Consider the following 21,856-nt stretch of genomic DNA (forward strand, 5'->3'; position numbering starts at 1 on the left):
TAATAAAGTATTCTTCTGGCCGCCCCAGCCAAGTCCAGGGTTGCGCATTTTATTTCCACGTGCAGCGTCACCACCGGGACCTGCTGAGGGCTGCTCCAGCCGGGCTGGGAGAGTGTTCAGGAGAACTCAGCTTTGGTTAGCGGGAGTGGCTGTCGGAAGTATTCGTGCGGCAGGGCCCCTGGGCAGGGCCCCGAGAATAACCAGTTTTGTTTTGTTTTTAAGATTTTATTTATCCATTTTTAGAGAGGGAAGGGAGGGAGAAAGAGAGAGAGAGAAACATCAATGTGTGGTTGCTGGGGGTCATGGCCTGCAACCCAGACATGTGCCCTGACTGGGAATCGAATCTACGACACTTTGGTTTCCAGCCCGCGCTCAATCCACTGAGCTACGCCAGCCAGGGCGAGAATGACCAGTTTTCAGGGAGGGGAAATGCAACGGAAATCAACCCGCTCAGAAGCACATTCTTTCTCCGTCGGGCGGAGCTTCAGGGTCTCCCAAGGCCTCGCCCAAGGTCGGCATTCTCAGCAGGGGGGCGAGATGCTGCGATGATGGTCTCACAAGATGCGCCCAGTGCTGAGTTCCGGCACGCTGGTGGACACCCACGTGTAAGGGGTGTGTGTGTCTGTTAGAATGGGGGCTCCTCAGTGCGCCTCACTGGTCGATACGCGCGAAACATCGCGAAATGATGAATACATCCCAGCGATACTGGTGTCCGACGCAGGGAGAGCCTTCCCATCCTTTCCTGATTGCTGTTATTAATAATAATTTGCAAGGCTTCAAAAGACCAATTTAAAGGCAAAATTATAAGTGATGAATTATGACGTCAAAACACATGAGCTTTAATTATGGATGGAGCAGCGTTCAGAGCCGCTGGGCAGCCTCCAGATGTGCCTTTCTCGTGCGGACTAGAGCGGGGGGCGGAGGGACTGAGAAGCAAGGGGCTGAGGCACACATGTGGGCACATATGCACACGGGCACACACATGTACATGGGCACACATATGTACATGGGCACACACGGAGAGGAGAGCAAGGCAAATACCCAGACGAGGAGAGGCTGAGGCACATTCAGAGGCAGACCCAGAGACAGACAGATGGACGCCCTGGTGAGGGCGCCTTAAAGATCTCGGGGGCCAGGCCGGAGCGGCTGGAGCGGCCCTGCTCCCTGCCCAGCCGAGTCTTGTGGTCTCCGGAGGCGTTTGCTTGAGGTGCAGCCGAGTTCAGCCTCCCGTGACCCTCGGATGGTGCCGCCCGTTGCTCGGGGTCCCTGACGGTAACAGGGTTTATGGGCCGAGCTGATGCCTCTGCAGAGGGCCTGTGGGGGGCCCGGGGTCTGGGTGGCCCACTTCCTCCCCTCATCACTCCCTTAGGTTCCGAGAACCTCAGGCTGTGGTGGTTGGGATGGTGTGGCCGACACTGAGACACCCACTGGGTTAAATGAGGGAAGGGGACGCAGTATGGCCGGAAGAAAGGGGGAGGGGAGGGGGCAGCGCAGGAGACCCGCGCTGGCCTGGCTGCCCGCCTGGTGCCCACCCGTGGGGTGGTCCCAGATGCACATGTGAAAAGTCCCTGTGATCCTTTTTTCTCTGGAGGTGAGGACACTCTGGGAAACCCAAACGCACTGGAGACTGATTGCAAGCGAGGAGTCCAGCCTGTCGACCTCTAGGACGCAAAGAAAGGCGCTTAGGTTACCACCAGGGACAGAGGACATGTGGTCTCTCACCTTGGCCGCTGCCCCTGCGCGGCTCTGAGCCCTGGGCGAGTTGCTGAGCCACTGGGCTCTGGGTTCTCGTGCTCAGGGCCCAGGAGGACACGGGCTTCTTGAGCGTGGGCAGCTGATCTGTCTGACTCAGCTGCCCAGGTGCCCAGCACGTGGCAGGCTCTGCTGAAACTGGCACGGAACGACATCCAGGTGTGTCGCCTGTTGTGGGGGTCCGATGGGATGATGGATGGATGAGGAAGCTCTGAGGTGCTCAGTGTAAAATGTCAGCTGAGGTGAGCAGCTGTGGGCTTCACAGTTCCTGCCTGGGGCACCCCTCGCCTGGTTGGTACCCAGGCACCTAGCTGGGAAGCCACCTTGAAATCAGGATGCTCGATGAGTGAGTGTGGAAGGTGAGCTTCAGATGCAGGATGGATGCTTCCCACTGGCTAGGGGGCACCTGGAGGGTGGCGCCTCTGCACCCTACGGGGAGACCCTGGGGCGAGCAGCCCCCGAGGGCGAGTCTGTCCTGGGCTCCGCAGAGGGGCAGGGTTTGTTCCAGCCGCGTCACTTTTCCCAGACTCCTTGTCAGCTCCTTCCCTTGTGCCGCGTCGCCCTGAGCAAGCTTGGCTGATCAGATCCCAGCTTCGTTCCATTCCTTGGGCCCTGGACCAAGTTGAGATTTGGGAGAACGGGCTGAGCAGGGCTGGGCTCTGTCCTGTTCAAGCCTGCGTCCTCCCCGTACTGAGGCAAACACGCACCCATGTTTAAACGTCATCCCTGCGTGTCAGAGAAACAGTCGAGGACCTGGGAGCTCAAGTGACCTGCATAAGGCCACACAGTTGCAGGGAGTGACGTCGCTGGGAGGAACTCTGTGGTAGATACTTGTTGTTTGTGGATTGCCTGCCATCCATCCATCCCACCTCTGGATTGGCTTTTGGGGTACTTCTGTCTTCCCCACATGTCCTATCACAGACGGGCATACGACTCAAGGTGACTGATGTTCCTCTGTCTCTTTAAATCCGATTCCTCAGCCACCGCGCCTTTTGATTAATTCCACGTTTGCTGTCATTACCCAGAGCCACTTCCTGTGTCGTGTGGTTCTGCTCCGTGGACAGCTGCCCGTCCCCAGGTCTGTGGTCCCCTCCATCTGTGTGCTCTTTCACCTTCACCGTGCCCCCTCCCTCGGTGGGGGTGCAGCCTCGCCCGGCGTGGCCAGCATGCCCTGCTGACGTGTCAGCGCAAGCCACCGTGTGACAAAGACTTGAATCTGAAAACGGGGCCTGCCTTGTCAACCTGACAGACACGAGGAGTCTTGTGATCATGTGACACCCTCTGCCTGGATCGTCCCCAGAGTGCCGGCCTGGAAAACGCAGGCAGCCCCGCTCGCCGGAGCTGGCTTTGTGTGTACGGGAGGCAGCACCTGGCCGCGGGCTCCCTGTCACCTGACAGTCCAGGAGGCGTCTTTGCCTTTGGTCATGTTGAAACCATGCCCTCGCTTCACCTAAAACACCAAGGAGCCTTAGATACTGCAGAGGAAATTCCTTTTCTAGATGCAGGATGGGTGAGGGGCAGACCCCTTGCAGCCAGCCTGGAAACATCACCTGTCTGGTCGGTTTCTGTTTTAGGTAGGAGGGGTGTGTGTGCATGTGTGAGGGAGAGTGAGAGTGAGAGAGAGAGAGAGAGAGCAGGGACAGCTTTTATTGACAGGGCTGCCCGAGGCGGGATATTTTGATAAATGTAATTTAGCACACAGCAGTTTCAAAACTATCCCCTCTCACAAACCCGTCCAACCCTCACTCACGCACGAGGGCCGAAGGGGTGAATGAGAGACAGTGCGGTCCGCCGAGAGCTCCATGTCCTTTCCGGAAGGCCTCCCTGTCTCTTCGGGGACAGCAGACAGATGGCCTCTGGCCTGGCGCAGGGCTCCGGGTCAGCACTGCTTGGGGTCAGCACCTGCGCCTTCCCCCGGGCTGTGTCCCCGAGGGGAGGGAGGCAGAAGGAGGGCCTCTGTTCTGATGGGGTAGCTCACCTGCTTCTCTTGCTCAGGTGGTACCCTCCTCCAGGACGTCCAAGGGGGGGGGGCTGACATCATGGGCAGCCCCCACCTCCAGAGGGTCCGAACTGTGTCTTCAGTCTTCATGGGTGGTCTCGAGAGCCTCCATCCCCAGATGCTGTCGTGTTGGAAGCTGCCAACTGCCATTCTGAGGAATAGATCTGGAAATAGATACGTGCATGGAAATATCCCCACTCCTTCAGCACTGATTAAGAACAGATATTTCTTCTTTTTTAAGATTTTATTTACTTATTTTTAGAGAGAGGGGAAGGGAGGAAGAGAAATAATTAATGTGTGAGAGAAACATCGACTGGTTGCCTCTCACATGCGTCATGACCGGGGACCGAACCTGCCACCCAAGCACGTGCCCCGACTGGGAGTCAAACCAGTGACCTTTTGCTTTGCAGAATGGCGCCCAGCTGACCCACGCCAGTCAGGGCAAGAACAGATATTTCTTGATAATCAGGTAACATTTAAGTAGAGGTGCCTTGGGATTTCCAGGGCGAGTGGGGGGCATTGTGTTTAGAACTCAGGCTCCTACTTGGAGGCCGTGTTTAAGGACGGCGAGCCCGGTCCTGTGCCCTTGCGTGGGCCATGACCTTGGGAAGTCACTTCCGCCCTCTGGCCTCTGTTTTTCTCACCTGTGTGAAAAGATTGGAGGAGTGTGTTGGAACAGAAAGTTGGTCTTTAAATTTTCTTCCCACTTCAAAGGTGGAATTATCTATGGTTTCTGAAATTTCTTACTCTTAAGCCCTTGAATTATCTCCAATAAAACTTGAGCAGATGTAACCATTTAATGATATGCTGGTAAACTATGTTTATAGTATCTCTTTATTAAAAGACACCCATGTTTTACTTACATATGCACATTCACACACACATTTGTGTGTCTGTGTGTCTGTATATTATATTACCCTAACTTTACTATATTGCACTAATATATTTTATGACATTCTAGTATTATACTGTACTGCATTATGCCAATTTTTCTGTATTATGTAGTATACCAATTATACAGTAATGTATCAGTGTGTGGGTGCTGACCTTACACTATTTTGTTGTTGTAGTTCACAGAAGTAAAACACGAACCAGAGTACAAACACAGGCTAGCAGGCCGGTGGGTTCCAGGGACAGTTTCCAGAAAGTGCCCCGTCTGGGCACGGGGTGTCATCTAACACAGGGCCCGCGTTCCTCGTCGCGTGGGGCAGAGGTTTTCAGACTGTGCCCCATGGGATTCCAGAGCCCCGTAGAGAGTCTCTGAAATCCAGGCAAATAGTGGAAAAAATATTTACAACTGGGGACCAGCACACACCTGGGGAGCCCGGGCCGCGGGGGCTGTGCAGCCTCTGTGCTCGCTGGCTGGGGTCGCACTTTGCCATCTCCCCGAGTCTGTGCAGCTGGCTGCGTGGTAGGGACACCACCCCCACGCTGCCCCACCTGTGTAGCTGGTGGGTCCATTCGGCTTTGCTCGGTGAGGTGGCTCTCCTGCCCCATCCACACCGTTAAAGAGTCACAGCCCACGCTCAGAGGCCGAGCCGCTGAAACACGGTGCTGTTTGTGCTCCTCAGGGGCCTGGGTCAGGACTTTTCCCGGTACCCTGGGGGGGCGTCGACAGGGATAATGCTGCCACCCTCCGTGGTGAGTCTGTAAGGTCATCAAAGCCGCTGAGCCGTTCTCACGGATGGGCTTTCTGACAGCAACGGGCTGTGAACCGAGCCTGTGGAATGAGTGGAGGGAGAGTCTTCGGGAAAAGAGCCCCATTGCTAAAAGCGTTTGGAAGCCACGGATGTCGGGCAGTGGGCACGGGTGTGAGAGGCAGACAGGGTTGGGTCTGAGCCCTGCCTACTGACCAGATGGCCTCAGGCAGAGCAACGGGTCTCCCCAGGTCTCGGCCGTGTCCTCTGTGAGGTGGGCCCGCTCCCCAGCAGGCGGGCTGTGTCGGAAGATTGTAGAGATGTGTGTAAGTGGGCCCACTCCAGTGCCTGATACAACACAGAAGGTTTGCACACGATAGCCGTTCCAATGCTTTTCATGCTGGCCATGGAAGTCACTGTATTTCACGACTGGCCACTAAGAGCAACCTCTTTACGCTGTATTTATTTATATATATATACACACACACGTATTTTTTAAAAGATTTTATTTATTTATTTTTTAGAGAGGGAAGGGAGGGAGAAAGAGAGAGAGAGAGAAACATCAGTGTGCGGTTGCTGGGGGTCATGGCCTACAACCCAGGCATGTGCCCTGACTGGGAATCGAACCTGCGACACTTTGGTTCACAGCCTGTGCTCAATCCACTGAGCTACGCCCGCCAGGGCTACACACACGTATTTTATTTGCGTATTTACTTATACAGAGAACTTCGTGTGTGCATATCTTGGTAAATATATTTTCCTGTAATTTATAGAGACGCTTTAGCATACCGAAGTGGCACATGTTTCTTTCTGATACATCTTCATCGCAAATTAAATTAATTTCCTTTTCTTTCACGTGGAAAGTGCTCGGAGCCTTCACAGAATCCTCTCCTGTACTTCGGCTTTTTTGTCGCGGGAGTAAACCTCGCAGCCGTTGGGAACCGCTTTTGTGCAGCGGCGCTGTGAAACGCTGCTTTATTTTTATGTACAGGCTCTTTGTGGGTGGACCGCAGAAATCCCCGCTCTTGGAAATGTTTGTGGCGCCCGCTGGGAACGTGAAGAGGGAAAGAAAGAGCTAATTTAAAAAGCTGCCATCCGCCTCCTCTAATTAACTTGCTCTCCGCTCCTGGGAGAGGGCGTGGAAATCGGGAAACAACACGGGCTGCGTCGGAAGCGAATGCCATTCCGGGGGTCCATGGTAGCCCGTGCCGTTCCCATGCAGAATGAGTAGTTCATAGTAAACGGGCCAGGAGCCACAGAGCGGCTCGGAGTACCCTCCGCCTCCCCACGCGCTGCCTCCCGTGCAGGGCGGAGCTGAGTGGTGGTCCCTGCGGAGCAGGTGTGCAGGCCGGGCAGCTGCAGCAGGGAGGCCTCATTGGAATTCAGCAGCTTGAACCCAAGAGCATCCGGCCCTCCCTGTCGCTTGCTGGTGCTGCTGGGAAAGAGCTGGGGCCCTTTGTGCTCCAGAGCCACACTTCCCCAGGGCCCAGGGATGCAGAAGCCGCGGGAGTCTCTCTCTCTCTGGATCTCTGCTGGACGCTGGAAGAGCTCACGGCATCTGTGCAGCTGACTTTTTGGTGACATCTTGAAGAGGTTTAGGTCCCAGAGATCCCAGCAAGGGAACTAGGAGGGGAGTCCGGGGGACAGAGGTGGTAATTCAGCAGAGATGGCTTTTACCTCCTGGAGGATGTGGCCCCCAGTGGAGTGGGCTCGGTGGATGTGGACGGCGGTGACCAGCAGTGGGGACTCCAGTGTGTTGGTCCTGCAAGGAAGCCCTGCAAAGAGGCAAGTTAGCCCTGTCCGGTGTGGTTCAGTGGGTTGGGTGTTGTCTTGCAAACCAAAAGGTTGCCAGTTCAATTCCTGGTCAGGGCGCGTGCCTGGAGGGCGAGCCAGGTAACCGACCAATTGATGTCTCTCTCTCTCACATCAGTGGTTCTCTCTCTCTTCCCCTCTCTCTCTAAAATAAATAGATAAAAACTTTTTTAAAAAAAGGAGGGAGGTTAGCTCCGTGTGTTTTTGTCCGCATCGTCCCTGATGCTTGCTGTGCCGGGGGTCAGGGCGACGCCCAGGGCCCACCAGGCAGATCCAAACTCTTGCTCCTCTTTGATGCTTAGTTGCGTAACGTCCTTGTGTTTCTCTTGCTGGTAAACAGACTCGGCAAAACTTTGGGTACTCGAATCTGTTGTTGTCCAAGCGTGAATTTAAACTCTCCCCCTAGACAAAAGCTGAGCCCTTTAATGTTAATGCCTGTCTGTGAGTCCGTATGGCCCCTGCTGGGTTTGCACGAATTAAGCCTTTACTCATGAAATTTGATAGTTTGCAGGCTTCAGCTCTTGGGATCCCATCAAAAACAGCTCTGATGTTTTTGTTCATCTTTTGGGGTCCCGGGAGGGACCTGTGGCTGGCTGGAGGAGCCGGGGACCTTGGAGGGGTGGGGCGGGGGTCTTTGGCACCGATAAAGCGAGTCACTGACAAACAAGTTGTAAAAGCAGCATCGACATCGATTTTCCAAAGGCGAACTCTCCAAATGGCTCCCTTTTTCAGTCCCCGCTGACCATGCAGGGATTGGTTGGTTCCTGGTCTCTGTGCAGGCCAGCAGACGGGCTTTAGGAGTTGCTGACCTCTGCTCAGGTCACTGTCCTTTGACCTTTGTGGGAGCTGGGCAGCCTGAGTATTTGATGCTCCATATTCACTGACGGGTCACCCCGATTATGCATCTTCACCCAGAATTGCCCATCGGGTCACTGGTGCCGGCAGCAATCCTAAGTATCTACCCTCTCGATTAATTACCTGCCTTGTTGCAAATGAATAAATGGCATTCGGGTCTATGTAAAGGATCCTGAGGGATGCAGATCAGCCCAGGAGATGCTTTGTGCACTCTGGCCTGCTCAGAGCGAGGTGGGGCCGGGACTGGGCACTGCTGAGCCTGTTCGGAGATCAAGGAGCCGCCCTCCAGCCGGACGGCACGTGCCTGGCTCTGATTTGGGGGGACCTCCTTCTTTCTGGCTTAAAATTGAGTCCCCAGCAGAAAGAGGGTGGCAGAGAAGGGCTGCTTGCACCTGGTCGTCTGGAGCCCAGGATAAAGCTTTAGTGTGGTGAGTGGCCTCCTCCCCTTGTTATCGGGTGGGGTGCCCTCTGGGTGGAAGTTTGGTCCATTTTTTCTGAGGGGAGAATCCTCCCTGAGAGCAGACTTTCCTGCAGACCAGCGAAGGCCATTTTCACACTGTTGGGGTCAGCAGGCTGTGCTCTGTGTCTTGGGCCGGCACTTCCTCCAGCGGACTGGCTGCAGGCATTCATTCATTCGTTCACTCATTCACTCATTCATTCAACAGATGTTTATTCCCTGCCTCCTGGTTTAGGCTCCGGGGGAAGCTGGGATTCCCCTGGCTGCCCTCATGACCTTTTCAGCTCAGTAGAGGAGAAAGATAATTAGCTTGATTAGAGAGAATAAATCCGTAGTAACGAGTGATGACAAGCGTGGGAGAGAGGGTGGGGCGGGGTGAGGCTGAACGTCGCTGAGATTCGTGGACGGGGTCCCGCAGGGTGCCGGAGCCGTGGCATCAGAAAGCGCTCTTTGCAACTCCCCCGTATCGGTGTGACCAGACGCCAGATGACCTGTGTCGGAGTCGATCGGAAGCGGAAGCTCCCACTGTGTTTTAGATCTGCCACTAAGGCCAGAAATGCGTACTTCGAGGAGAGCTGAGTTTAAAGAATGTATCATTTGGGCACCAAGCTGATGATAATGAGATCCACCCTTGGGAATCACGCTTCAGAGCGATTTTCCGTGCCTCTGCCCGGCTACAGTTTAATCGGGCAGCGAGCCTGGTTCCGCCGGCGGGTCAGGAGGTCACGCGCGGCTCAGTGGCCCCGGGAACAAACTCAGCCCTGGCCCCTGTCTAACCTTGTGTGTCTCCCCCTCTCTCTCCATTAGGAGTTCTGACTCTGAAGAAGCATTTGAGACCCCAGAGTCGACGACCCCTGTCAAAGCTCCACCGGCCCCACCCCCGCCACCCCCAGAAGTCGTTCCAGAGCCGGAGGTCAGCGTGCCACTCGCCCCGGAAGAACCAGGTAACCAAGGGTCAGCTGCCCCTGGGGAGACACAGCCACTCGTCCCGGGGCAAGGCTGCAGCAGGGCGCCCACCCCCGGGGCTGTCGCTGGACCGCAGTTGCCAGGGCCTTGAGGCTCCAGGCCGTGTTTTATGTGAGATAAAGCTAAGGGGGAGCAGATACTGCAGACTCTTCTGTGGTTGCTTTGCAGGAGTTTCGCAGAGGCTCCTGGGAAAGCCACTCATTTAGCTCCGGGTGCGTCTCCCCTGGCACCCAGAACTGGGTTCGAGTGGAGCAGGTGGGCCCGGGGAGTTTCTGGTGCCATTTGGGAGTCTCCCGTTTGGCCCCCGGCTCCCGTAAGAACACTGGTTCTGGCCGGCCCGTGGGACCTGCATTTTCACTGGAGGACGTGTGCCCCGTGGACTTGGGGAGGGAAGACACAGAGCATGCGGGCGAGAGGAGGAAGGGACAGATAGCAGCCTGCATGCGTGGCTCGTTTCTTTCTCATCAGCCTCGAGTTTCCCGATTTCTTATCCCTTTCCCGCGTCCCTTCTCCCCTCCCGCAGGCCTTTCTGCACCTTCGAGATGGGGCGATAACCAGGGGGTGGGGCGGATCTCCTTTCTCCGCCGCCAGCTTGCGCACCTGGCCGGGGGCCTCTGCCTGCATCCTCCGGTTACACCGGCAGGGACTGGGACCACCGTGGGCATGAGAGTTTAACTCGAGGCCCGGCAGGAAATGGGGGCTGTCGGAAACAGCCCCACAGGCTGGCCAGGGAGCCAGGCAGGCCGATCCTTAGACCAGGACCGCCTGCTCCAGCCCCCACTTCAGAGGACTCCCTTTCCTCGGGCCACAGCCCTCCCTGTGGGCGGGGCCTGCGGGGCCACACTCCTTGGGGACCATGCTATGACACCGGGGAGCAGCCACTGCCTGGGCCCACCAGCCCCCTTCTCCCGGCCTGTCTTCCCAGGGCCAACTCTGCCCATGGGTGCACCCCCTCAGCCAAGGAGTAACGGGGGTGGGACCCGCAGCCCCCACCCTCCCGTGCTCCAGGCTGCCCCGGGTGAGGGACGGAGCTCGGATGGGAGAAGAAGGGGCATGCTGAGGGCCAGGCCTGTGTTTGCACCCCTGCCCCGACCGGGAGCCAGGTGGGCTGTAAAACCAAGTAACATTTTGACTTGGATGTCGGTTTGGGAAAGAAACGGGTGCAGTTCTTTTTACCTGCCCTGGGTCCACGCGGCTGTTGTTTCAGGAAGGGCAGGGCCTCCTGGGCTCTGGCTGCTCACGAATGGTGCCCCCTGGGGCTTGGGGGACAGGGGTGGGGCTGTCTTCAGGGAGAGCAGACGTCTTTTCTGGTGTCTGGTAAATGCAGTTTTTCCATGTTCTCCCCTTTTAGGCAGCTCCTCAGCTACTAGTGCCTGAGTCAGCACAGCCAGTCAGAGTGCTGGGCTCTGAGGGCGGAATTGTGGGAATGTATTTGATTTTCTGGGAAAGCAACCGGGAGGGCTGCTTACATTTCTGAGAGTCTTTTGCATCCCCACTTTCTTGTATATATACTAAAGTGCATAAAAAAACTTCATTTCCTATCAACTTATGTTTAAAATCACCCTGAAGCTGAGTGGAAAGCGAACAACAGATTGGAATCCCTAGGTCCAGCATGTGATTGAGAATAAACCGTCCTTTTTTGGGGGGTATGATGCGTGCATACCTGCAACCGCGTGGGGTGCTTCCGAAAAGAATTTGGGAGAAAAAGGACGGCCTGTTCCAGGCGTAGGGTCCACGCGCAGGCGCCAGGGAGCGTGCAGAGAGAGGTCATTGCTGCGAGCGCCCGTGCGCCCACTAGGGTTTCCAGCCACCCAGCCGGACTGCTCCCGGGGGGAGGGGCTGCCGCTTCTGTTCTTTTCTTCGGCCTGTGCTTATTCTGTCTGCCCCGACTTCCTTTCCAACAAGGCAAAACAATTTCCATTCTTGAAAACACAGACTCGCATAGCACCCACCTCCTTTTTAGATGGCAGTTTCTGAAAGAATGAGCATTGTAGAGGAGGGGGAGAGAGGCCCCACCCGGAAGGGGCTGGAGCCGTGGATCCCTCGCAACTTCTGCTGGAACTTGGATTACAGCGGGTTGGAGTCTTTGAACGGGGACGTTCCCCTTCTCCTTGGGAAACTGCAGTGAGGCTAAATGTATGTGAACTATACAATAAGGGCTCTTTTGGTTGGGATTGTGAGTACTTAAAGGCCCCCTGGCCCGGGCCGTACAAAGATCCATGGGATTGGCTGCACGTGTTAGAAAAGCCTGCTGGTCCGTTCCGCAGACAGCCAGCCCGGGGCCGCGGTGCAGGCGTGAGAAGGCAGGGTGCTCGCCTGTGGAGGCGGCCGGAGGAGAAAGCTGCCGTCTGAGAACCATGGGAAACGGAGGGCGAGAGAGGAAAAGCTATTGTTTCGTTTTCCTCTGCAAAGTGCCTGGGACATTGCTAAAAGGGACGGGAAAAAACTCCTAAGAAACAATAGACGAGACCTTTGGCAGGGAATAAAGACTCGATGTTTTCCTCCTGGAGAGTTACATTTTACAAAATAAACAATCACCTTATCTCGGGTCCCGCCGGCAAGTGTGGGCTTTGCAGGGCGCAGGCTGGGTGAGTCGCCGGGTTCCCCTTGTGTCTCCCCGCCTGGTCGGGGCCGGGCCAGGATGCAGTTTATCCGAGACCAGCTTCCTTACCTTTCAAGGGCAGAGGGCGACCCTCGAGCCCCCGGAGACGCTTCCCTCCGCACCGTCCATGGTCCCCTGAACGGAACGCTGGGCCGCCCTACAGTGCCTGCCTTGTTAGAACTTGGGCCAGTCTCCGGGGACCTAATTAAACGTCCCGTCATCGAACAGCAGCTCCCGTTGTAGCACCGGCCACGTGCCGGGCCTGTGCTACGCTCTTGACGTGTTTCAGCCCCAACCCAGATAAGAGAATAGACATTATGGACGGTGGTTGTCAGTCATCCTCCTGTACTTAGAAGGTGCAAGCTAAGCTCCCTGTGAGAAGACCTCCTGCCCTCGAAATCTTGGTTTAGGATAAGAGTCTGTGGTCTGTGAGTGCGGGGTGGCCGTGGTCCGACCCCTTTGGTCCTCCAGGCCTCCGGGTCCCCGATCAGAGTGAGCTCACAGACACAAGGGGGACCAGCCGGGGGGAGGGGGAGCCAGCCGGGGGGAGGGGGACAGAAGCCCCAGCGCAGCTGCCAGCGAGTGCCCCAGTCAGAGACAGCCCAGTGAGGCTGAGCCATGTGGCCTTTGGAGACGACAGTACGGTGACACCCACCGGGTGGCACTAGGCACCTCCTATCGGCGTTCCCTTTCCTCGGAAGTCCCTCTGATTCCCGAGGGCATCCGTTTCTTGCTGGCGTGGGGGCTTTGCTGCCCGGCGCTGGTGCCGTGGACACGCTGCGCTTCCCCGTGATCACGGGCCGAGGGCCTGCCCCCTCCTCGCTGGGGCTGGATTCCAGGGGGCCTGAAGGGGGTGCTGAAGATCAAAAGGGGTCAGATGGGTGGGGCCCTCGTTCAATGGCACTGGTGTCCCTGTGAGAAGAGGAGGGGACGCCAGGGATGTGCTCACACAGAGGAAAGGTCGTGTGAGGGCACAGGGAGAAGGCCAGGCAGACAGGCCTTGGGGGCCCCAGGTTTGTGACACCTTGACCTTGGACTTCCGGCCTCCAGCACCGGGAGGGACGCTGTCTGTCGTTTAAGCCCCCGTCTGGGTTACTTTGTTGTGGCGGGCCACGCAGGCTGGTACAGCTGGGGGACCTTCTGGTGGGCCCTGGCCTCTGATGAACCAAGGATGCCGACTGCGTCATCAGCTGGGCCCAGCCCAGGTCGGCCTTGCTGGGGACAGGAAGCGGAGGGCGTGGTCATGTGGACGGATGCACCGGGGGTCCTGTCCTTCCTCCCACTGTCCATGGCAGCCCGCGGTGGCAGACTCAGAGGGGCACCCAGATGGCTTGTGCAGTGAGTGAGTGGATGAATGAACGGTCCCCACGCAGAGAGCGGTGTGCGGGCTGCAGACCCCCGGGGGCACGCTGCGGGGCCCACTGGGCCGCACTTGCTTTGGAACAGCTGGCAGCGACCTTTGTCCTGTCTAAGGCTCCCTCTGAAAAGGACATGGAAGGCCTGCAGTGCGTGGTCCACGCTGGCCACCACCCAGTAAGACAGTGATTCTCAACCAGGGACAACGTTGCCCTCCAAGGGGACATTAGGAAATTTGTACAGACAATTTGAGTTGTCACAGCTGGAGCGGGGGTGCCCCTGGCGTCGAGTGGGTGGGGCCAAGGATGCACCGAACCCCCTCCAACGCACAGCACACACAGCACGGCCCCCAGGACGCAGGCTGACGGCAGTGGCTCCCGGCCGAGGGCGAGAACCCCGCAGTAAGGCTAGGTTTCCTGGGCCATGATGATTTAATTAGAGGATGTCAGTCCCAGGCAGGAACACCGTGTTAAGCAGACCAGGAGCTGTTCTTCCGGGGAAAACAGTGAGCAGATGGTTAGGCTGACTCTGCAGACTGCTGTGCGGTTCGGGCAGAACCGCCGGCATCCGAGCAGCCTCGGAGGGTCTCCTCCCCGGGCCGCGGGGCCCCGCGTGGCGGCCGGAGAGCGAGCAGGTTGGCGGCCTCAGCGGGCCGTGTTTGGGAGCGATGGGGCGGACTGAGGCCCTCGCTCCCTCCCGCGAGGCCCACCTGGAAGCACCCGGCCCCCTGGGCCCCCTGCTCTTCTGCTTCCCCTGTGCTGTGTGGCCGGGGCAGGAAGACCAGGCGATGACGATGGGAGGATGGGGTGCCGGGGTGGGGGGCTGCCCGGAGGAAGTAGGGAGGGAGTTGACTTTGGGGTGAAGGAGGGTGGAGCACCCCCTTTTGTGAGAAGGGCAGGAGGCGGGGATGCTGCAGGAGGGTGGGGGGAGGCATTTGGCCGACAGAGCGGAGCTGAGGGGCGTCCGTCCAGTCCGTCCGGTGCTCTGTCTCACAGGACGTCTGCTCCGAGTGGGGGGGCCTGGGGTGGCATCAGGCGCACGCAGGAGGGGAAGGTTTGGAACTGTGTCTGACTAAAGCTGTGCTTCCGGAAGGTGCTCCCCGTCCAGAGGCGCTGACTGAGCCGTCCGGAGAAGGGGCCGCACGTGTGGCAGGGGCGGGGGGAGACGATCAGACCAGCCCCCGCCGCACTCAGGAGGCATAAAGTCTCCTTGTGTTGTCACCCCCCAGGCAGCACCTCATCGCCCGGGTGCCCTGCCGCGTGCTCCCAGGGAAGATCTGCTTGTGAGGGAAGCTGGGTGGGCACCCCGTGGAATGCTCCCCACCTGGAATGTGCGGCCGTGAGCATGGACTGCGCTGAGCAAAACTGACCGTGTGAAGCCGGTTCAGGGTTCAATGAGCACTTTCCAAACCTTGTGGGTGTGTTGGGCTGGGAGCTCGGGCTGCCAGGTGTAGCAAATGACAACACAGGGTGTCCCGTTGAGTTCTGATCTCAGATAAACAACAAAGAATTGGGACGTGGGACGCATTTACACTAAAAATCTCGTTCATTTATCTGAGATTCAGATTTAATCAAATGTCCTGCGTGTTATCCAGCAACGGTACCAGCAGGGGGCGGGGTGGGGGCTGGGGGCAGAACTCTCGCCAGGGAAACACACCCTGGGAACGCATGCCATCCCCAGGCCCGTGTGTGCCAACCCTTTAATCTCCTCTTCCGCAGACCGCTTTGCCACGTTCGCCCTCCTTTGTCTAGGGACACGTTTTTGGTTTTCTGGCCAATCATTGTCTGGCGTCCTTGACTGCCCAGGACAGCTGAGAACCCACAGATGCATGAAAGGCGCCACCTGGTACCAGCAGAGCCCAGAGCAGCCAAGCCAAGGCCAGGCTGGCCTGTTCCCCGGGGGGGCCGGGGGCTGGAGGTGGGGGAGCGGGAACGGAGCAGCCTCCTTGGCCAGCGGAGGCACAGGGTGTGGAGAAGCTGGGAGGAGGCGGCAAAGAGAGGAGAGAGAATGGGGGGGGGGGCGGTGAAAAGAGGAGCGTGGCAGACAGTGTTGGAGGGAGAGGTTGCAGGGCATGCCTGGAGGAGGGACAGGCAGCAGATGGGGCCTGTGGAAAGGCTGCCCGTTCCTCTCGGTGGCCCTGATGAGCAAGCACAGGCTCGATGGCAGTAGCCGCTGGTATTGATGAAAGTCTCCCTGTGCCGCCTCACCTGCCCCTCTCCCTGGCTGCGGCCCCACTGGCCCGTGACGTTTCTCTGCCCCGGGGCCTTTGCACCTGCTGTTCCCTTTGCCTCGAATGCTTCCCACAGGGTGGCCTCCTGGTTCACCCCTCTGCCTTGTACCCCATCTTTGTTTCAGTGTCTCCTCCACGGAGGGCTTTGCCCGACTACCTCATTTTAAAATTGCAGTGTCCCTACCCTGGCTTTATTTTTCTCCATAGCACACATCTCATAGTCTGGACATTTTCCTTATGGATCTGCTTCTTGAGTCTCTTCTGCCTGAAGAGCGTAACTCCAGGAGCATGAGGGTGTTGTTGGGTTTGCTCATTGTTGAGTCCCCAGCTCCCGGAACAGTGCCTGGTCCCAGCTGGGCACGTGTCTCTGGTGGCTGAATGGTCTGAGCCCTTCCTTAGGCGGTTCTACCACTCCTGCTTATTACGGGGGGCGGGGGAGGGCACTGAGGGGAGCCCGTGCGGGGCCCGGAGCTGATGCTGGGGCAGAGCAGGGTTTGTGCCCACGTGACGGGCCGGGTTGGCCGGGGGGCTCTGCTTAGAGGGCGCTCGCCCGGCATGAGACGGGAGATGCTCCTGAGTGTCCTGTGTCCCCAGGTGACGGCTCTGTCTGCTTTCCCCAGGATGCGGCGCTGAGCCGGCCTCCGTCCCCGATGGCCCGCGGAGCGCCTCGGTGGAAGGCAGCCCTTTCCGCCCTCCGGCCCAGTCCTTCTCCGCCATCTTCGACGAAGACAAGCCGATAGCCAGCAGCGGGACCTACAACCTGGACTTCGACAGCATCGAGCTGGTCGACGACTTCCAGACCTCGGAGCCTCGCTCCGCGGACGCCAGGAGTCCGGAATGCAAAGGGAGCACGCGGAGGAAGTCCACGGACTCTGCCCCCACCTCTAAGTCCACGCTGTCCCGCTCCCTCAGCCTGCAGGCCAGCGACTTTGATGGTGCTTCTTGCTCGGGCAACCCTGAGGCCGTGGCCCCGGCCCCCGATGCGTGCGGCGTGGGTGCGAGCGGCGATTCCAGCACCCTTAAGCGAACTAAGAAACCAAGGCCGCCTTCCTTAAAAAAGAAGCAGGTCACCAAGAAACCCTCGGAAACCCCCCCGGTGAGAGAGACCCAGCAAGAGCCAGCCGAGGAAGGTCCTGTCCCCAGTGAGGAGAGTCGAGCGTCCGAGACAAAAGCGGAGTCGGCCCAGCTGGAAGGTTCTAGACCAGCCTTCACGCAGGAGGCACCACCGCTGGAACCGGCCGCTGTGCCCAAGGCCGCCTGCCCCCTGGACTCGGAGGGTGCACAGGGGGCTGCCCCCCCAGCTTCTGGAGGTGGCAGAGTGCAGAACTCACCCCCCGTCGGGAGGAAGGCGTTGCCTCTCGCCACAGCCCTGGAGGTGGTGGAGGCAGCCCCAGCAGAGAGCGGGGGGCAAGAGGACTCCCCGGCCAAAGGGCTCTCGGTGAGGCTGGAGTTTGACTACTCTGAGGACAAGGGTAGCTGGGATAGCCAGCAGGAGAACCCCCCTCCTACCAAAAAGACAGGCAAAAAACCAGTTGCCAAAATGCCCCTAAGGAGGCCAAAGATGAAAAAAGCGCCCGAGAAACTCGACAACACTCCTGCCTCGCCTACCAGGTCCCCCGCCGAACCCAATGACACCCCTATCGCCAAAGGCACCTACACCTTTGACATCGACAAGTGGGACGACCCCAACTTTAACCCTTTTTCCTCCACCTCAAAAATGCAGGAGTCTCCCAAACTGCCCCAACAACAGTCGTACAGCTTTGACCCGGACGCCTGCGAGGAGTCCGTGGACCCCTTTAAGACGTCCTCCAAGACCCCTAGCTCACCCTCTAAGTCCCCAGCCTCCTTTGAGATCCCGGCCAGTTCCGTGGAAGCCAACGGAGCGGACGGCGACGGGCTGAACAAGCCCGCCAAGAAGAAGAAGACACCGCTGAAGACGTAAGTTCAGGGGAGCGGGCGGGGCCGCCCAGGGGCGTCATGCTTGGTCGCCTGCCTGGATGAACCCGCACTGTCCTCACCTACCCCACCCCCGCCCCTGCCAGGATGGCGCCCCGTTGGTGGCTAGACCCCACCCTGGCCTTACCCCACCCACCTACCCCCTTGGGTCTGGAGTCCATGACCCTTTTGCCCTCGTACATCAGCGGTCTGCGGCTTTCCTTTGAGTGGAAGACCTGACCTTCGGCTCCAGGGCACCGTGTTGGGGTCCCACAGGAAGGGAGGGGTCCCACGGGAAGGGAGGAGTCCAGCGGAGACCCGGCCAGCCTCCCTGTTGGTCTTTTCCACTTAGCGTGTGGATTGCTTTTTGGGATGGTCTCCGAGCTGGGAGATACGCCTTTTAAGAGACTGTTAAAATCGGTAGCATTTGCCCGTTTGGGAGAGTGGTCCAGGAGGCCTGGGCCCCTCCCTGCACCCCAGCTGGCCCGGGGAAAGACCCCTTGTCTCCCTAGCCGTCTTTTGCAGACAGGAGTCCAAGGGGCCCGTAGATCCCGAAGTGTTCAGTGGGACCTGGAAGGGGAAAGCCGCCCCCACGGTCCCCAGGAGGCCATTGATACCTGGACCTGGTGTCCACGAACGCTGGTTAAGCAGGGCACCCTGGAACGCTGCGTGTCCACGCCTCCAGGACTCACTGCAGGGCCCAGCCCCAATTCGGGCGGCTGTGGGCCCATTTTGAGGACTGTGGTCTGAGCGTGGTGTGGTTTGGGACGGGGAGCCTTTGCTCTCGTGTGAGGTGCCATCAGTAAGGCCGTGGAGATCAGTAGGACAGACCTCAGCTGCTGGCCCCGAATCAAACCCAGTCTGCCTGGCGCTATGCGGGTCAAGACGGGCTGACCTCCTGTCCTGGGCGCACTCGGGCATCTAGCATTCGAGAAGAGCCTGGGGGGGCTTCTGCAGGAGAGGTTTTCTCAGCAGGCGTTGGCCTTGGACCACCCTGCAGCTGTCTGGTGGTGGGTGGGAGGCAATCCTGGCCCCAAATGGGGACTTTCAGACCAGTTACCCAACCAGACTTTTGCTGGAGACCCCATAGAATCTGTGATAGAAGCTTTATTTTAAGCCTCAAATGAGGGAAGTCTGGCACGCTCAGAATGCACAGCCGCGTTCTCTCTTCTTTGGAACGAGAGCCAGATTTATGGTGCCACCTCCTCCCCCCGCAACCAGCGTGTCTGTGCCCCGTTCTGTCACCAGAGTCAGCTGGGGTCAGGGAAGCCGGCCCATTGCGAGGTCTCACCTCTAGCGCAGGTGGCTGGGAGTCCCACCCTGGGGGACAAAGCTCTTTGGGCGCCCCGCGCTTTGTGGGGTGGTCGGAGGAAGGCGTCCCCCGAGAGCCCCTCTGCAGAAAGTGCCCACCCCCCCTCCCGAGCGGAACCCCGTGCGAATGGCTGCTGCGCCCTCACCCGCTGCTAACCAGTCATCTGCAGATTTATCTCTTTTGTCAGTGCCTTCTGTCTGCCTCTCTTTTTCTCTGTCTCCGTGTCTTAGGGTGGTTGAAGATGTGATGTCTGTGTGCTCTCTGTTGTAAGTAAACTTCACGGGCCGCCCCTCCCGCGCACGGTGCCCTGTCCTGCCTTTCTGTCGTTGCCTCCGAGCCATCTCCTCCCCTCTCCGCGGCGGCTGCTCACACGGAGCTGTGGCGGGCCGGGGCGCCATGCGGCATGGGGCTGCCCGGCAGCGCGCCTTGCTTTGCTCTGCTCCGTAGCGATCGGCATGCGTGAAGTGCTTGGCCGTTTAAAGTGGCATTGCGCGGCGTCTGCCTGCCTGTCACGGAATGGAGCTTTTCCCGCCTTGCACGTTGGATGCCTTCATCTGAATCCCATACCTACGTTTTGTTTTGTTTTGTTTTTTTCACTCTCATGTCATTCTTTCGCTTTAAATGGAACCGGTGGGCGATGGCTTTCGAAGCACCGTGGCTTTGCATGGAAATAACCGTCCCGTCGACCCCAGGCGGCGGCGGCAGCGGCCGGTGCTTGTCCTTGCTGACAGGTGACGCAGAAGTGTTGGGGCTGTTCTAAACTGAAGCCTGGGGGCGCCCCCCCCCCCGAGATCGGAGACGGCTCGGAGTGGAGCGCACGCCCATGAGAGCCGTGGCCAGGCTGCTCTGGGCCTGAGGCCTGGGCCGCTCAGGGCCGGGCTGGGTACCAATTGGCCTGCCGCCTGGGGTCGTCGGTCATCCGCTGGGCGTCGGTGGAAACAGGGCAGACCACCTCCCTGCCTCTGCTGCTTTGTCTCCCCGGCCGGGAGGGGTCTTGTGGGCAGGTCCTGAGGGCCCAGGGACAAGCAGCTCCTCGGCCCCCCTGTGCTTCCCAGGGAGGCCGGCTGGACCTGGGCCCCCAACAGCCCCAGGAGAGGGTGGAGTCTCTCGGGCTCTCTTCAGCCCAAGGGAGTTTAGTATTTTTAGAGCCACTTAGCAACATCAAAAATATACAGTTAATATATTTATATGCGTGAATAAATATATGCTCCAAGCTGAGATTGCACTGTTCGTGTTGCAAATGCCATTGATGCTGTAAAAAGCCATTTGTAGTGTTTTTTTCACGAATGCCATTGTCGGAGTGTTTTCTCTGAGAGAACACAGGAAGGAACCCGAGTGCCACCTTGCTCTGTCCATCAGTTTATGGTCAGGGCAGCGGAGGGGAGAGGGATCTAAGAAAAGGGGCTCCCCCTGCCCAGGCCCTGGTCGTTGCTGGGGACAGGACTGTGCCACAGAGGGGCCTGAGACCAGGCGGCAGGGACCAGTCTGCAGGTGCAGAAGCCTCCCTTCTCACCTTGGAAATGACCCCTGACCTCCCAGTGGACTGTACGGACCCATCCATGCTAAAAGGCCCTTCCTTCTGAGCCCTTTGGGGGCCTTGTCCAATGTTTCCTTGGCCTCACGCCCTCGCTGCCTCCGACTCTCTCTATGAAGGAAGGACAGGGAGGGAGAAAAGAGACCTGAGTTGTCTGTGGTTAGGACAAGATATGTTAAAAAAGAATTTTTAAAAAAGAATTTTTTAAAATCCATCTTATCCCTGAAAAGAATCTGGAGATTGTCAGCAATGAGAATGTACTTCACAGCACTGAACTGTACGGTTAAAACTATTTAAGGTGGTACAGTTTATGTCATGTGTATTTCTTTTTTACCAACATTTAAGAAACTCATCTCACCTCCAGCCCCTGCCTGTGGTCAGGACCCCGCCCGGAAGCCCAGAGGCCCAGGGCTCCACCCACTCAGGGTCCCTGTGAGCGGGAAGGGATCTGCCAGCTCTCCCCGGAGACCCAGCACCTGCTGCCGCCCTCCGCACGGCTCCGAGGGTTGTCTCTTAAGTGACGTGTTGGCCCGGCCGCCTGTAAACCAGATCCCGTTCATTGTGTCGGCACCCCTGTCCCTTCCCTCCACAGTGGGTGGCTCTGACGGCCCTGGATGGGTTCCAGGACACGTGAATCTATCTGCTCACCCAAAACTTGCTTTTTAAAGCAAGCGCAACAAGAACATCTGGTTAAATTTAGCTCCATTATCTGGGTCAGCCCTCCAAAATGGCATCCTTGGAAAGGTTTGCAGCTCGACGAATCCTCCCTTGAGGGCGATGGCAGTATCCGCCAGAGACGCCGCGGAACCGCCCGCACGCCCGCTGGTTGGCGTGGGCGCGGTGCGGGCGGCAGGGCGGGCTGGGCGGGCAGCAGAGGCCGTGGCTTCGGTCTGCTCTGTGTGCTCTGGAATGTTCTGCAGCTCCGTGTTGTGTTGACATTTTCCATTTTGTTTCCAGTGACACATTTAGGGTGAAAAAGTCGCCAAAACGGTCTCCTCTCTCTGATCCACCTTCTCAGGTATAATGTCCCCCTTGATGTCCTGTGACTTGATGTCGCCCGCGGGAGTCGAGGCTGACGTGTTTACTCCCCACCGGCGTGGCCGCGTGGCCGGCGCCCTCCCCTGGCCTCCTCCATGGGGCGCCTCTTGGTGTCTGCAAGACACCGTTGGACCCCTTCCCTGGGCGGGGAGGTCAGGACGTGTCCCAAGAGTAGGAGGCTGTTCAGGAAAAACGTCAGTGAGTCTTTTTAGAGGGCTCTGTGGGAACCCTGCCAGTCCCTTCTGGCCAGTTAATTTTCTGAACCGTGCGTGAGTGTCACGTTGAGGAAGTCTGCTGAGATAAAGGGCTGCATCGTGAGAAAGACTGAGTCCGTGTGCAGAGCACTGGGCAGTGAAACCCATATCAGGAAG

General features: G+C 58.2%; 1 protein-coding gene across 6 annotated transcripts in view; it reads left to right on the top strand.

Moving 5' to 3' along the window:
• Window positions 1-21,856, top strand: part of TACC2 (transforming acidic coiled-coil containing protein 2) — a 166,591-nt gene that overhangs the window by 111,534 nt on the left and 33,201 nt on the right. For 4 of the 6 annotated variants that reach the window (XM_036027416.1, XM_036027417.1, XM_028513259.2 and 1 more), the window contains 3 exons: window positions 9,320-9,456; window positions 16,287-17,604; window positions 21,405-21,465. In XM_036027416.1, coding sequence (XP_035883309.1) covers window positions 9,320-9,456; window positions 16,287-17,604; window positions 21,405-21,465 — 1,516 coding nt within the window. Of the gene's footprint in view, window positions 1-9,319; window positions 9,457-16,286; window positions 17,605-19,143; window positions 19,180-21,404; window positions 21,466-21,856 lie in introns of all 6 variants that reach the window. The other 2 variants (XM_036027415.1, XM_028513260.2) reach the window with 1 other exon arrangement.

The sequence above is a fragment of the Phyllostomus discolor genome, chromosome 5, assembly GCF_004126475.2.
Source record: "Phyllostomus discolor isolate MPI-MPIP mPhyDis1 chromosome 5, mPhyDis1.pri.v3, whole genome shotgun sequence".
Taxonomy (NCBI): domain Eukaryota; kingdom Metazoa; phylum Chordata; class Mammalia; order Chiroptera; family Phyllostomidae; genus Phyllostomus; species Phyllostomus discolor.